The sequence below is a fragment of the Chroicocephalus ridibundus genome, chromosome 1 (assembly GCF_963924245.1).
Source record: "Chroicocephalus ridibundus chromosome 1, bChrRid1.1, whole genome shotgun sequence".
NCBI lineage: Eukaryota > Metazoa > Chordata > Aves > Charadriiformes > Laridae > Chroicocephalus > Chroicocephalus ridibundus.
The window spans coordinates 195,565,802-195,582,959 of NC_086284.1; the positions used below are offsets into that span (position 1 = coordinate 195,565,802).

The 17,158-nt window shown below is 39.6% G+C and overlaps 1 protein-coding gene across 8 annotated transcripts in view; it reads right to left on the reverse strand.

Annotated features, from left to right (window-relative positions):
* Positions 1 to 711: 711 nt before the first annotated feature.
* The window catches only part of CADPS2 (calcium dependent secretion activator 2), a 320,439-nt gene continuing 303,992 nt past the window's right edge, over positions 712 to 17,158 (reverse strand). For all 8 annotated transcript variants that reach the window (XM_063323277.1, XM_063323280.1, XM_063323282.1 and 5 more), the window contains 2 exons: positions 5,131 to 5,235; positions 712 to 1,671 (listed from right to left, as the gene is read on the reverse strand). In XM_063323277.1, coding sequence (XP_063179347.1) covers positions 1,501 to 1,671; positions 5,131 to 5,235 — 276 coding nt within the window. In that variant the 3' untranslated portion in view covers positions 712 to 1,500. The remainder of the gene's footprint in view (positions 1,672 to 5,130; positions 5,236 to 17,158) is intronic.

Sequence of the window (17,158 nt, forward strand, 5' to 3'; positions counted from 1 at the left end):
AGCTGAGAAGAACGGCCATCCCCACCAGCTCACATTTCTCCCTTTTTGCTGAATTCACCTCAACTCCCATGCGGAACAGCAGGAAGAAGCATAACTTGCCCTTCCCTGTTTGGCTGAATTTCCAAGTGTGTTCAAAAAACTTTCCTTACAGCTCTTCTTCACAATTCCTGCAGCTCCATGTGCCTGTGGCAGACCCCTGAAGTCCTATGGTCTGGTCTTGCAGGGAAACTTCTCACCAGCCTCGTGAATCCTCCACAGTCCATCAGCGAAGCCCTTCAAGTGTAACACTAGGGCGCAGCGAGGGCCTCAGCAGCCTCCCTTCCTTCTTTGGGTATCATCTTCTGTGTTCTTTCTGATTTTGTCCACACAAACCCAGGAATTAGTCATGTTCCCACAAAAAAAAAAAAAAAGAAAAGCTGCATTTTTCATAACTCGTGCGAGGTTTGACTGATGAAAATTTGAATTCTTTGTGGCTTATATTGAGGGCACAGGAAAACAGGCAGTGGACACTGTCTGTTCATCTGCCAGGGAGGGGTTATCGTTTGCCTTTTTTCAAGGCCTCTCATCCTTGAATATTTGTTTCCTAAATAGATCTGCTCTATAAAATGAATATATACACTATAAATTGCTATATAAACTAAATATAATAATCTTTCAAAAAAACCCCACTTGTTCTCACGAGGAATCACATAACAATTCAAACGGTTTGAAATATTGAAAACATCTTTTAATTGTAGGATTCTATACAAACTTGGGTAGATACAGAAATGGTCACGACAAAATGGGTTTTTATTGCCTGAAATTTTTCACAGAAATCGAAACATTGATGGCAAGCTTACTGACATCCAACATGATGAGATATCTTTAAACTTGCAAAATGAGTAGACACAACAACACTCCTAAGTAGTTTGTAGGTGTTTGGCTGTCCTTGAAGTCCTACTACTTATATACCAACCTCAAAATACAAAGAACCAAGGTTAAAATTTTTAATGCACATCACATAATAATGTAAAATTAAGCACAAAAAAAGGTAAACAAGGTGTAAACCTGTAAATACACTATTTTTTTACCTAGGGCACTGACTTATTCCAAGAATGATTTCCTGTATAGCTGGGTTTTAAGTGAGGCACACATCTTGTTTTCTGCACAGGACATCAATATCTGATGGAGATACAAGAACAAATGGCAACGAACAAAAGGGAAAGAAACGTAATCACCAGTGGAACTCAAACTCCATGCCAGTGTTCTTGCAGCCCTAAGCAAAGCTATACATTAAAATATGCTACAACCATTGTTCTCAAAAAGTCCTTGGCACTTTTCCTCTGACAATCTTACTTTCAGTTTTTTTAAAAAACGGAGCAAATTACATTTCTGCACCTATATCATAAGGCAAAACTATAAATGCAACTACAAGGACAAGTTACCAAAAATCCTCAAGCCAAAGATAACCCCCACCCTCAGACCATTACCCTCGAACTCCAAATGCTCGGTGAGATAATATCATCCTTCCTCCTCGTCACTGTCTTTCATGGTAATGCCCTGAAGTCCTCCCGCGTCTGTGACTGAGACTGTGGCCTCCTCGACGGTCAGACGGCTGTGAACGGTATCGTAGGTTTTACTGTTCAGCGTTCCCTCCAGCACGCCTTGCAACCTGAAGTCTCGGTAGGTTTTCTGCAGCAAAAAGTAAAACATGCTGAACTGGACTCGAGCAAGTCCAAGCAGTCGTCCACTACGCACCGGCCATTTCTAGCATGCCACGGAACACCTTCATTCCTCCCCCCGTTAGGGAACTATCATCTAGAGTTTGCCAAAGATTTTGTGGTCTTAGTTTCTGGGCTGCATGAGATTTCTATAAACTCGAGAGTGTCTACAAGCCACGCTTCAAAGGTCATTCCTTTAAGAGATTGTGTTTCCTGCTACATTTCTACGACTGTATGCCGACTCCTCAGTAACTTCCATTTGTCTCATTTATTCAAGAAGAAACCAACAAAGAATTTTTCTAACTCATTTTTTCTAACTGCACATTGAAATGTGAATTTGGCTACAGGTAGTTCCGTCATTTCAAGCAAAACGTAAATGTCCGATTTTTCCCCATAATATGATTTTATTTGCTTTATCTTTACATTTATATACCAAGTGTGGAAAAATAAAGTACATTTTAGATCATGATTCTAAAATGTAAACATTTAGTAGATGACTACTTCAGTCAGTTAATTTACGTTTTAAGTCATCTAAATTTTGACTCATATCTACATTTTTTTTTTTTCACTTGAGAAAGTTTTCTTTCCCTGGTATCCAGCCATCCTATGAGCATCAGGTAGGGCTTTTTTCTTTGACTTTCTACGAAGTAAGAATTCTGAGTGGAATTTTTTTATGCATTGATGCTATGTTCAAGTGAGCATATGGAAAATCATCTACCCTACTGTCTTTACTTTTAAGTTGTAACACATTTGAAATAATCTTTCCTGAAGTTAGCCTAAAAAGCTTAAGAAGGAGAAGCTGATCTAGCTAGTTTCTTATTTTGTGTACGCTGTTCCCAATGTTTATGGAAGAGACTACAGGAAAAAGAAAAGGGAAAATAATTAAGGGCCATCAGGCCCATTCCTCTGCCAGAAGAGACGGTGCACAGCCCTCAGAAAAAGAAGAGAGAAAAGAGCTGATCTTGTTTCACGCAGTACATCAGAGAACTGCAAAAGACACCTCTCAAAATGGGTAACATTCAGCTGGGGGAACATTTTCTGCCACTATCTATGATGATTATTTAAACCTTGTCTGAATCGCTGCAACTGAGATTTATTTGACTTTCATAGGTCAGCTTCAGAGTCAACGGATGCAGCTTATGTTTTGCTCACACACTCCTGTGAGTACCCTGCCTAGTCTTTTTCGAGTGTCACCACTGCATTCCCTATTTATAACACTGTGCATTCCATTTCCTTTTATGCTGTTAACAGGTCCTACAGCAATTTCTTTCAGCCTTACATTGTATTCCTCCCATTCTCAGACCAGCACTCCGGCGTTCAGTCGTTGCTCTTCCCTTGACATACTTTTGCAGGATAATAATAATGTTCACTTCCAAGCTTAATTTTTCATTTCTCCCTACCCTTCCTCTTGGTCCTTGACCCTTCTTTATTCATGTCCCTCTGCACGTGTCTCAGACATCTAACGATACCTTTACGCCATCATCCCTCAGTCTGGGCTTTAATGGGAACAGGCAATGTTTTCTTCTCCTGGTCATTCTTAATAATGCCACTCCCTTTGCTGCATCCAAACACGAAAGCATCATCTATCTCTTACTCATCCCACGTCCCTTAAAAATGACCTCCTACTACTTCTTTGGAATATTTCCAAGAGATGCCAGGGCAACACAGCCTCCCAGTTTTCCCAAAAGCAAACAGAGAAGTCCCTCCTTTCACTCTGGAGTTTGGAGGAACTGTGCTTCCCCGCACGCCTCTCCCCAGCTGGGCTGCGGCAGCGAAAGCTTCTTATGATGCTCTACTTGAATCACTGTTTCCTATTTGCCAGCAGCCTCCCATTGGATGAGTTCCTGGTTTTCCACTTCTGCCATCTTCACACACCAAAACACAGGTGGACAAGATTTTCTGTCTTCCAGTACATTGACCGGTACCCCTAGGATTGACATCATCTTCTTCAATCTTCTGTATCCACAGAAGGTGCCATGGGATAACACACTTGGAATTCATGTGCAAAGCAAACCAGGTGTATGGGCACAGAAAGGCTACCACCATCACCAGCGTGTTCCCACCACCACCAGGAGCCGACTTCTTTTGAAGAAGGCTAACCTGCGTGCCAGGCTGCAGAAGGCAGGCTGGTTGACAGTGCTGCTCGTTCACCTCAACTTCAATTTTATACAAGCCTCTTCCATTAATCTCCTGGGCGATATTTAACTGGTATAAATTGGTCTGCCCATTCTTAGATTTCACTGGGCAAAGTTTTTAGATCCTATAACACTTTTTTTTCCCCCAGAGAATGATTACCTTCACTTGAGAAGAACTTTAAACTTTTTGCAAGAGCCATTCATTTCAAACACAAATAGCAAACTGCTTCTGCCATTTTGGGACATAATATAATGAAGAGCCAAATTCTGCTCCTACAGAAATCAGTTAAAGTTAAAAATATCAAAGTTAAGCTTCAAGGATCCATAATGCCATCACTATTACGACTATTTTCTTGCATCTTTCTCTCTCTTTTTTTTTTTTCCTTTTTAACTAGTGAATCCTGAAGGCTGCAGTTGCAATTCTAGTGTCCACAAGTCAAAACGCTTCTGACTTTACAGTCTTGCATGAACTTTATAAGAAAATACTTTGAAGAAATCCAAGTCACCATTGACAACAGGTGCTTCTTATTCCACATTTATACAGATGACAAGAATGCTCAGAGTTAAACAAGACAGAATTAAAAGGAATAAAATCTGAACTGGCTTTCTGTCTCTCCCCTAAGGGTATTAACTGAGATCTGAAAGGGAGCTAGGAGGAAATTTTCTTTTATGGTAGGTTAACCCGTAATTGCCTATTGCAAGGTATTTTACACTTTGCTCGGAAGCATTTGACATCGTCCAGTGTAAATGGCTGAGGACTGGACTGGAAGGATTGGTTTTCTATTGATACTTATCACAGAGTATGAAAGATTGGAAAATGTTCTCTAATATATTGAATATTGTTTTCCAATTGAACCTAGTAATCACATGTACATAAGAAAGAGAAAATAGTTACTTTTTAGGAGTGGGGAAAAATTGAGAAAGAATGCTGTTGTGATTATTAAGGTAAAGTAAAAAAAAATCAATAATATGACAAACAATAATTTATTAGGAATATTGTACAACATTGCTGTATTGATAGCAATAATCTGATAAAATTCCTCGAAACAATTATAATTGTCACTGGGTCCAGAACGGACAATTATTAGTGCACATATAATTAGCATTAGAGGTTTTAATAAATTATTTTTCTTTTCAGATTTGCGACTACTGTGGAAAAAAGAAACCCCAACCCAAATCTACGTAAGTTCTCAACTTTATTCATAACTTTTTAACTTCTAGGGATTTATCCACGTTAATACTTCATCACTTTTCTCTCTTTATTATGCAGTCTAACTCAAACACGGTTTGTTTACCTTCACTATCTTGATGAGCGTCTTCAGCTGGTAGATGTGAAGCTGAAGGTCTAATCTATCAGCCAACCACACGCATATGACTTTCATGGAGCTGCTATACCATTGCTGAAAAGAAGCACAAAAAACCCCCCACCAAACAACCCTGCAGTATTCATTTAACAGATTTGGTAATGAGAGGTAATGAAACACTTTGAAATAATCACAGATCAGCGCTTGAAGTCAACAATGATATAATTTCCTGTTAAGAGAATTGCACGGGTCAGTAGGAAATCAAATAAGTTGACCTAGACTGTTCTTTACATGAATTAGCAACTGCCATTTTATCTTTCAGTTACAACATTTTCAAGCAAAACAGCGTTATGCACTTTGCTATCTGTCAGCAAGAATGGATGTTAAATACACAATTACATGAGAGAACTGACAGCTAAAACAGCAAGGGGAAGAAGGCAGGTAGGGTATCTTGAGGGAGATTTTGCAATACCTAGATTTTCCAATCCAAACAGGAAAATAGCATCAAACATCGAATATGGAATCTCTCGCTTTTTTTTTTTTTGCTTTTAAATCACTTCTTTATGAAGTAAAAAAATTCAGAAATCCATGGAAACTGTATTTAAGTATCATCAAACCACCACTCCACCCCTCCCAGAATAAACATGTTAAGGTTTTGTTTTATGTTAATTACTGATTATGATTACAGCCTACCTTATTTCCTTTTTGTGTCTTAGGCATGGGTATGTTTTCACTCAAAGCTTCACAAGTGGCTGGGGTAAGAATAAGCTCTCTGCTGTTGGTGTCTATGTTACCGTAAAAAAAATGCTCAGATCCAAACAGCTACTATAATAGTTCTTTCACATTAACTGGATTAAAAGAGATTTTACAAAACATAGTTGTAGCAGTTTTCCTCCCCCTCCTGTAAAATACCAACCAGATGTCATTTAGTCAAACTGTAAAGAGGAAGGGATTTTTTTTCCCATTTTAGCAGGGAGAGATTAAAAGAGTTTGTGTTGTAGCTGCTGCTTGTCTCTTTCCCCACGGGGAAGAGGCTTAAATTCTTTTCTAATGTAATTTTCCGCGTCTTTACAAAATACGCAGATACGCAAAGAGAGGAAACGTCGCGCGCATTTGAAAACGCAGCGTGTCAGGCAAGGGATAGGTCGGGAAGTAATTCAAAGGAAGGATCTAACCTGTCTCATTGGGCACCTCTCCATTAACAAATAAAATAAAACATATATTGAAAAACCAAAGGCAAACTACTGGCTACTGGATGTAACAAAAGACAGAAAGAGAATTCTTTCATCAAAACGTAAGCTCTCTGGAAAAAGCTTTAAAGACATACCAGAAATATATGTAAATGATTTTTCCTTCCAGGAAACAGTCTCATCTCCTGGTAACTGTCAGTTTTAAGATAAGTTTGAGATAAGATCTGCCTATAATAATGACTTCCGTTTATTTTGTTTAACGTGTTAAAATGTATTTTAATTATGAATCATTGGAAATAAATTGATTTTACATTTTTTAGAGTTTCTCCTATTCATTTACCATTTTACAGAAGCGGACAAACGGACCACACGAAATGCAGGTAGCTGCACGTTTCATAAAAGTAGTTTGATCTATTCAAGAAAATGTGGGACCGACCTGGTATCCATCAAATACTGTTTTTTATCACTGAATGACACTCTTCTACTATTTACATTATTTCACCCCAAACATGCATGCTGGTTTTGATTTCCTTTGTAAGTACCTGTAAAATATTTTTAATGTGACAGAGTTGTTACTAGGTAGCGGCTGTAAACTACACGACAGGTGTTGTGTGGATACAGATGTCTAGAAAATAAAATACAGTTTACACGAGCTTATTCACTCGGGGAACTCTATCAATTTAATAAACGTTAAAAAAATCACTTGCCAAGCATTCTACCCAGAATAGCTATTGTTATTTGCAACAAGATGAGCCCAATTATTATATTATCGCTCAGACTCTACAGTTGCTAATCTTTAACATAATCGTGGGAGAGAGAATGATTTTCCTAATGGTGTTTTCTCAAAACTGGTATTTTTCCATTAAAAAAAAAAAAATCCAATAACACATCCAGGATGTATTTGGTTTGTATCAAGTAGAAAGCAGAAGGTGCTCAAACTTGCTCCCACCAACAAACTACAGACAGGATCAGAAATTCTGTGATGTTTTCTGGCAAAAGATGTGTTTTAAAGCCCGGTCAAATAACTTCATTAAGATGGATGCAGTAAAAATTAGCCTCTCCATGTATATACCTGTGATATGCTTACATGCACCGGAAACAAAGCTAAGAAATTGGAGGGAATCCATTTTGCTACTCGAATTTGTGAATGAAAACAATATACTATATTTTCCTGACAAGCTTTAATATGCTAAACTGTAAGTAGAAATTTTTCATTTGGTGACTGTGAAACGATACTATGGTACTTGCTCCTCTGGCAACGTACCTTGTTCAGAAAAAAAATATGCCTGCTGTTGTATTAGAAAAAGATGTATTCGTATTTTGAATAGACACGGTATTTTTAATAAAAATAACATCCAGTATATTTTTAGAGTCCTCCTACAGGTACTTGTGGATAACATTCCTGTTCGCTATTGGCCTTATACCCACTAGTTTTGAGCACTTAGTATAGGCTGAAGCTGCATAAACATAAAATTGCTGGATTTCGTTAAGAAAAGCAAATATTTCCCTCTCGCTTCTTCTGGAGCCCGTTGAAATGCACAGCACCGCAAATGCCTCTCAGAGGTGGAATCCAAGGCCATGTGTTTTGACGACCAGGAGCATGTTATAGAGGTCGGGATGCATCTGCTGTGACTTACGGGAATCTACTGCAAACTCAAAAGCCTCAGCGGTCAGATAATGGTCCCGAGATTGCACAGTTTTTAAGTAACAATAATTAAAAAAAAATAAAATCCTTTTAACTGGTTTTAAGACAAAGTCACTTTCCCGTGAGTAACAAGAGCCCAGAAAGGACAATGCTACTCTTGCAGATGCCAATGAGAGGGTATTAGTGCCATATTCTTTGCTGTCGCCTATGCAAGAATAAAGCAGTAAGTGTTTGTTATACATTTTTTTCACATCAGCACATAACAGCAGCCAACCACTTTAACAAAAATGTGTTTGCCTCCCTGTTTCCCCCCCTCTTATTCATAGCTCATCCAGCTCCTGTAAGGGCATGCATTACTCACTTCATTTTCCTGAGATACCTCTTTTAAAGTAAAAAATAAGAGAAAAGGAAAGGCTAGGGTTGACTCTGTGAGACCCCTGTATTTATTCACACTTATTGTGCATGACTGTAGACTGGTAAATCATATTAGCAGCCCGTCTCCCCATCAAGCTGCTACTTGCTTTCCAGCCCTGGGAAGGTTCAACAAATCAACAGGAGCACGGAAAACAGAACATCAGTCTAATCTAGTGTTTAAGGTGAAGTTTTCAAACCCAATCTAAGAAGATCTTTAGAGCAAGCAACAAGCTGAAGGGCTCAGAAGGTGGTATTGACAATGAAAGAGTGTTGAAATATTGAGAAGCGCAGCACTTGTGCATTTTTAATAACAAGAGGGTCAACAAGGACACAGCTCCCTCAGTGCCAATAGTTGCCACACCAGGGCTATAAACGCTCTCAGTTCATCAGATTTCTTAAACAGTTCATCAGCTTTCTTAAACACCCTAAACCCCCTCAGCGGACCTTTAGTCTTAAATTAACAAACCAAAGCAATGAAAGAGGGTGCAGCTTGAATGGCCAGCATTGATCCCCAACGGGGCTCGGCGCGGCTACAGGCACTGAAAAACTGGCTCCATTGTCGGGAGGAATTGACAAACCTCCTCGCCTAAATAGTCCAGCTGAGGCGGGCTGGAGGCACGCAGCTGTAAAGGGCTCCCCTCGCCCCGCTCCCAGCGCTCACAATGCGCCAGGCATGAGCTCTTTGTCAGGCCCAGACTCTGCAATTTTCTAACAAGGATTAAAGTTGTTTCTCGGCAGGGCCGGAGAAAAGCGATTTAGCAACATACCGTGCTTTCTTCAGGCAAGTTAAAGAGAAGTAGTTAAGGAATTTCATTATTCTGCTGACCGGTGGAAATACAAAACAAATATATTAAATATTCACCACCTTTCTGGGTGCCTGAGCTATAACATTCGCAGAACGGTTCAATTAAATATAACACTTATCGGCTGAAAGCAAGCACTTCAGATTTATTTTTGAAGTTTTATAAAAAGGTGCAGCTGTTTGCCACCTGGAAGGAGGCTCAATACATACTAGTACACAATGCTTTAGTCCTTCTAGGGCTGGTATCCCTAACGCCGCAGACACAAGACCCCGCCGAGTTTCTCTATCTTGCCCGCTCTTGATAAATGAGCACTGTCAAAATGCTTTTGCTGCTGAATATGGCAGGGGGAACAGCTTTTCTAGGAACCGCATTTTATCTTCCTACCGTAGCCTTTATCGCACTATTGATCAGGAATCGAGTCGCTCAGACGACAACGGGATGTTTTTACTTCCTCCAGCCCTACTTTTCCTACCAGGACCAATAACTAAAAGAGCTCTTTTCACTGAAGAGATTGTACATCAAAGGCAGCGTAAGCTAAAACACGTAAGAAATGCTATGAGTATGCTAAGTGCTAAAATGCCTAGTTTTCATTAAAAGGCAACGCTATTACATTGTTCCAGGATTTTGGTAGCTAGTGTTAGTAATGTGCCATGGAACTTTTAGAGCATTTAAAAAAATGCTAAATGACAAAAGCAAGTTACTCCTTAAAAACGCAAACAGCCAAAGTTAGGAAAAAAGTTCCTGATTTAAGTTTCATAATTGTTTCCCTCTTTATAAAATATGAATAATCCTTTGCTGAATGTTAATGATAATGAGGGAACTTGTAGTGTCTTTGAAAATACTCTGAGGTTTAGAAATTATAGCTGTGTTTTCAAGGTAAGGTGTAGATATCATCCACCAAAATGAGGATTTTTACCTGAGAGGAGAAGAGTTCCTAGACTCTTCTGAAGGCCGGAATGCCTTTGTAACTCTTAAAAATAAGAGTTTTTAAGCTTGTGGGCCACCATCATACTTCAGAAGGTCATCTGCATCTTATAAATACACACAGGAACACCAAACTAAGAAATCAAGTCAGAAGAAGTAAATTAACATTCAAAAAGATCTTTACACTTTTTGCAGAAATGAAAAATACTTAGTTGCAAACTAAAAGCAGCAATGAAGTACCTTTGCATAAGATGTTTATGCTTTTCCCTCAAGTTTATGTAGCCTTAGAAAAAAATTAATGGATCAGCATCTAGGTATTTTGTTTGTACTCTCTTCCTACCCTATAAATTCTGATTCCTGACACAGGTGATTTTTGAACTGGTCAAAATATCCATTTCTTCTGCTGGAGAGAGACCAGAAGTTGTTGACTACTGACATAGACCCCTCCCGCTGTATCTTCACTCCCTTGGCAGGAACAAATTCTCTTCCCAGTGACTTTTCTTTTCTAAGTTGCACTTGTCATAGATGTGGACTGGTCTGTGAGGCACTTCCAGTTGCATTTCCAATGAGAACTGTGTCAGTGACCAGGAAAATGAAGGAACAGAAGCCAGGGAAACCTCAGAGAAGAGAAAGCTCTCATGCAAGAGCTTTCCCATCCCAATATCAGCTCCATGTAGCTTCCTGGTGACAGCCACTGCCCCTCAGCGACAGGTCATCCAACCCCACAAGAAGGTGGCTTCTCACATACATAGCCTCACAGCCCCACAACACAAAACACTGAGCTAGGTTGGACTCTCGAGCACACAAGTTTACAGTGACATCCCTGAAAAAATATTTTCACCCAAATTCAGAATTTTGCCTTTGTGGGAAGCCCATGCAAAGGTGGTATTTTCTGTGTGTGCGTCTTAATATTATTGTTCTGAAGCAACAGAGAAATTTATGTTATTGAGATGTGCTTTTCCATTACAGACAGTAAAATTCAGCTGGCAGAAGTGGTAATTTAGCTGACTTCTGACCGTAGAAATAAAAATTACACCATCTCTAGATACAACAAAATTTTCAAGTACACCTGTAGCCTGGATACTCTTACAGCTAACCCAATGCTTCTGGCTGGTTTACTTTCGGCAAGATAGCAATCCTTCTGCTTAGAACATCAAAGAAGTTTACATTATTTCTCTGAAAAATGAAAAAAAAATCTCCATTTTTCGATTCCAAGCATTGCTGTCACCAGGGGAAAATTTTTATGTGGCATAATTTTCAGCAAAATTAATATAGAGGGAAATAGCTGACATTGCAACTGTGCTGAGAGTTAGAATTTTATCTCCACTTCACGGGCACTGATTAAGCTCCACTTACCTACATGTTCAATTCCTCTGTATTTGCTGTATCAGGACACATTACTTTGATTGTTATTTACTACATATAAAATACAATCGGTACAAATATAAAGCTGAAAGGATGTTTTAAGATCCTTTAGCTTTCAACCAATAATAGTATACATCGGTTAATAAGCAGACATCAGACCTGGAAAGTCTGGGGGCTTAATTTTGCATTTTCTTCAACGTTCACAAAGTTCAAGGAGAATAATATTTGTTTTGGGGGTCACCATGATGCCACTATTTTTATTCCTTCTGCATTTTTTTTTCCCTAGAAATTTTCATTTAAAAAAACGGAAAGAAATGAAGATTAAACTAAGCACAAGTGGAAAATCCATGGAGTTAGCCTTGTTGGAACCTTTCCCCTACACCAAAAATCAGATGTTTAAAAGCCTTCATCTAGAAAATGCAAATCATTAAATCAATATTGAGTGTAATATGAAAACACTGAATTCATCTCTGCTTCCCATTTTGCTTCAGTTCCTTCCCACATTTTAACTTCGAGGACTGGAGCACCTCTCCTATGAGGACAGGCTGAGAGAGTTGGGGTTGTTCAGGCCGGAGAAACGAAGGCTCCGGGACGACCTTATAGCAGCCTGCCAGTACCTAAAGGGGGTTACAGGAAAGCTGGATGGGGCTTTGAGCAACCTGGTCTAGCGGGAGGTGTCCCTGCCCATGGACAGGGGTTGGAACTACACAATCTCTAAGGTCCCTTCCAACCTAAACCATTCTATGATTTTATTTCTGCTACAATGCTCCCAAGCCCCGGGTTCCCTCCTGTGCTCCTACTCTGCACAGAGCCCGACACACACCTCTTCCACCCCACCAGTGTCTTACGCTTCTAATGCTCAGCACCACTTATCAAGGCATCTTTCTGGAAACATTTAAGGTTTTTATCCAGCTTCTGTGTTTTGCTTCCTCCTCTAGGCCTGAAATGCTAAGCCAAGTTTTGAACTGTGGCTTGGGAATGTGCAAAACTGCTCGCAGCCTAAATTACAGCTACATGTACCGGAAAGGAAAAGTAAGAAAGAAACCATGTACCACCATCTGCTTCAGCACTCATCCTTCTTGTGACAAGGGGATCGGGAACAAGATTTCTTTAGCTTGGTCGTTTCAAATTACAAACTCTGTTTGGGTACATAATTGTACTTCCTGTTTTTTTTCTTTTTTTAACCTTCTCCCCCTTTTTTTTTGTGCATGTGTGTGATTGTAGCAGATTTATTAACTTGTCTCTTGCACCCTTGCTTGACCAGGGAAGAAAGGTTTTCTTCCTTCCAGTGGGACTCTTCCTTTGGTTTCCTTCTGCCTTTTTTTTGTGCCATTACTCCAATGAACTTCTCAGGGAGCTCAAAAAACATTTTGTTTTTCTTAAGAATAACTACTTGATGAAACAAACACTTTAGTCTCTAGTCCGTCTCTTCACTGCCTATTTGAATGAAGGATTCCCACTGGCACTCCCAAAGCAATCGGGAGAAAAGGGAAAGGAGCTCAACAGAAAGAGGAACCCAAACCCTGACGGGAAGACCCTGTTCAGCAGGACTCGTGACAACAAAGAAGTGAAGAGTTGCCGGATGAGATATTTTGGTGATACAAGGAAAGGAATTAGGCAGGCTAGTTTTCAGAAATCAGTAATGAGAAGAAAAGAGAGAATGTGGCTCGCTTAAAAGCATATTAAGCATCTTTGAAACTTCTAGGCTAAAATGATATTGTTCTGAAATAATAAAGAACACCTACCATATGAAAAGCTTATCTTTTAGGAGGAAAGTAAATTTTTCGTATTTTAGGCTTATAATTAGAAGCTGGCTAGTTGCTACAGAACTGCTGCCAATTCACAAATAAATACATACTTTAATACAAAACATCCAGTAGTCATCTCTCCCTGCACTGGTTATTGGTTGCTAAACAGCAATTTACAATATTTATGCTACTTTATAACGTTTGTGACCCCCTTTTTTTTTTTTTTCTTGCTTCTTCACATATGGTAGATGTGCTTGGAAACTGGAGGTTTGCAAAATTAGACACGCGTAACTTCCTTTTGTATCTGGACATATGTAATGTTGCTGTTCTGATTTTAAACACTAGGCACTAACATAATGCTCACGACTGCGAAAGACTAACAGCACAAACAGTTTCCCTACTCCACTCCGGATACGCGGTGCATCTGTGAACGGTACTTCCACAGGTTATTCTGGTGCTAAAACTCTCTGGAGTCTCGTCACTGTCAGTCTCGCCACACGGTGTGTTGTGCTGCAGTTTGGGTATATCTGCAAACATCCTCCGAGGCACAGAATGGGGAACATCACTTGAGCGACCTTGAAATGAAAGCCAGCTTGGATCTTCACAATGAAAAAATGAACATAACGCAAAATGACCAAGTTGTTACTTGTTATAACACTTGCCTCTTACTGTCAGGCTCTAGTTTTAAAAGCCCCGCGAATACGCTTAGCTGCACAGATGCAAGCAGTCTTCCTAGGTGTAATGTTAGTAAGGTTAAAAGTCCAGGTTCACTCCGCCTGTAAGGTACGTAACTGAGACACCTATCGCTGCTTTTGCCCAGTCACCCGGGACTCCTCGGGGAGCGAGGCATCAGCAAAGGGACCGCTGGAAGAGACCTCCTGTGAGCCGCATCTCTCCCTTACGGTGAGTATATTCTTAATCTCTGCACCGTGTACCAAAAGTGAGGTTGCACCGAAGCTGGGCCACAGTCTGCATTGTAACTTTTACACTCACGTTAGTAGTTCTTGTCCAAGACTCTTCTATTTAGACTCCCTGCTCCACGTGGAATGAGGTCAAGTACGTATTTTAATTAGAGTATTTAAAACATCCTGGGTTCCTCTGGGTGAGTATTTCCACGCAGCCCAATCCTTCCCCCCCAGCAACCGTGACTCATCATCCCTTTACTCTGCATGTTATTGCGGTGGCCTATGACGGGGCTGGATGCAGCTGTGAAGTTGATGGGGAGTTGCAGAGTGGTGGAGCCGCCCCTCTCCTGCGCCCCATCGATTGGGCCCCACGCCGAGCAGCGCTCATGTGGAGCAGAGGCCCAGCCTCCCGCCTCTCTCCTGCTTCTCTCCTCCTCTCATCTCTCTGGAGAAAGTCTCCTTGGGCTGGGCAGGCGCCTGGTTTGCTCCTTTCCATCTCGGACCCTATTGCCCGGGTGCGCTCTTTCAGCTACGCAGATTTTACAGCTGCGTTGCTTTTTTTATCATTATTTTCTGAGCTGATTTTTCTATTCTTTATTTGTACTGTTTTTCTTGCACGTTGTGAACACTTGTAGTACAGTATAATACAAACGATAGTCAATGCCGTGTAAATTAAGAAAATATACCATGAAACACTTGAAAATTGTTTAAAGGAAATCATCTTTATATAGGTCAACACTTTTCCACGTCTAAATCAGCACTAAAGCTTCAGTTCCCTGTGATCAAAGGGGTTAAGAAGCTCTTTCCACTGAGGAATTACTGACTTTGCCAGAGCACTCTGCAGCATCCTCACCTGGTACTATTTTGATTTACAACATAGCAATCTCTTTCTGTTACTCCAGACTCATTATAGTAAACCTAGATTATTCTTATGCTTTCTGTCACTATTTTTCTTGTAATACGATCAACAGTGTGGTCGTGCGTCTATTTGCGAACACTTACGCAGAGGTTTGCTTCATTTTCCTTTTTAAACTAAGCTTGACCCAAACTGAAATACAAGTATAAATATCAAACCCGCAAGTAAGGTTTGAGAAACCACAAGGTTCTCCTGCTGTTTATATGTGTGTGAATTACAGTACATCAAGAAATCAATATTCCCTAGATGGTGCTTGTGCCTGGCACTTCATGGTGAACAAACATTGGATAAGACAATATAAATGGTACAATCCTTATTGATTTCTCCTGACTGCGTAGAATGTGAAAGCTCCAGCCATAGTTAACACTTACTGACTGACTCATCTAAAGTTTCAGTGCTATTTTATATTTTTATAGTTGTCCCCGCTCAATTGATTCCATTAAGTTGCTAGACACATTTCAAGCCATCTAGATAAGAAAAAAAAAAATAAAAAATGCAGTGCCTGGAATGAGATGCTGCTACTTTGTGCCTAGCAGGATAAAAAGGTTAAAGGACTAAATTGTGCCTGGATGTTGGAAGGAGTTCTCTTTTATTTGATAGGATTGTTATTGTTTTTAGTGAATGGATACTCTGGGTGATGGATAGATTCATTTAACTAAGTTAAATAAATGAATGAGCAGTATATACCAGAAACGTCTATGGGGAAACTGTACTGGAAGCTCCCAGAGTTATAGCCCCTCCCCAAACAAACAAGCAAAAAACCCTCGTAGTTCCACCCCTGACTGACAGAATTCCCTCGGGGGAAAAGAATCAGAGGGACTTGAAAGTCTCGACTTCGGGATTTTTTCCATTTTTTTTCTTCTTTTGACTCATGATGCACATTTAAAATTGTCTTTTTACAGCAATTTACACATTTATTTTTTTTTTCAAAAAAAGTGAGCTTTTCACCCAAGTCAGGGAAATTAGGGGATAGGACAGCATAAGAAATTCTGAATATCAGGATATGAGATTTAGTGCCCTGAAAAATCATTCTCTATTTCCCTTTTATACCTAAAGAGCTCTTTTAGCAAGATATCAGAATATCTATTTCATAGTTTCTTACTCCCCCACTGGGAAGATTTAAATAATATGATTAAATTAGTGTGAAAAAGGTGTCAGACATCCATTCCATGAATACTAAATGCAGACTGGACTATGGGATACATCATGTCTTGAGAAAACCCTTTCTGTATCTTTTGGGGCTGTTTGATACCCAACAGGATGGAAATTCAGAAAGAAAAAAAGGCCTAAAAAATGAAGAGGCAGGGAAATGTATCATACCAAAAACACATCAAACCCAGCCATTGTGTCATGGTTTCCTCCAGAGAAAAGACTCTCGGCTACAGTGTAAAACAGCTTACAAAGTGCTGAATATTCTGATCCTGAAGCAGCAAACTCTGAAGCACATGCTTTGCTTTAAGTGTGTTGTGGTCCTATTGATTTCAACAGTGCTGAGTTTTGCTGGATTCACAGCAGCATAATCAGCCCCCTCCGAGAGTGGGCACTCCTTTTCTCAGCATATTCCAGAAAAAAAAAAAAATCAACGAAAAACTTATATAATACATAAAAATCAGATAGAAGTTCCATTTTTCAGCTTTCAAATGAAGTGTTGTTCTTTTATAGAGATTTCTATCTCCCAAAATGAGGTGAATCTACTTGAAAACATCACGAATAATTTAGTGAACTTTGAAAAGACTTCGAACAGCAAAACTGCAAGATGCTGCTTCCATCTTGCAGAATGATTTCATATATTTGAGCATGTTAATATAATTCACTTTTTCAGTCCACATTTGGTGACGCTGCTTACAGTTTTCCCTAAAATTCTTTCTTTTACTAAAAAAGACATGACAAAATGTTTTAAAATTACACGAATGTCTTTAGATCAAGACAAAACTGCAGAGTGATTCTCATATCAAGGGCTTTCTATTTTCCCTATAAAATATTACACATAATTAAAGGTGAGTTAAGACTTTGGTGAAAATCTAAATCAGCAAATCTGAGCACTGCTCAGCTTTTCAATTGCTTTTCTACTTCTCAGTTCTTTTAAATGGTTTTCTATGGCAGGAACAT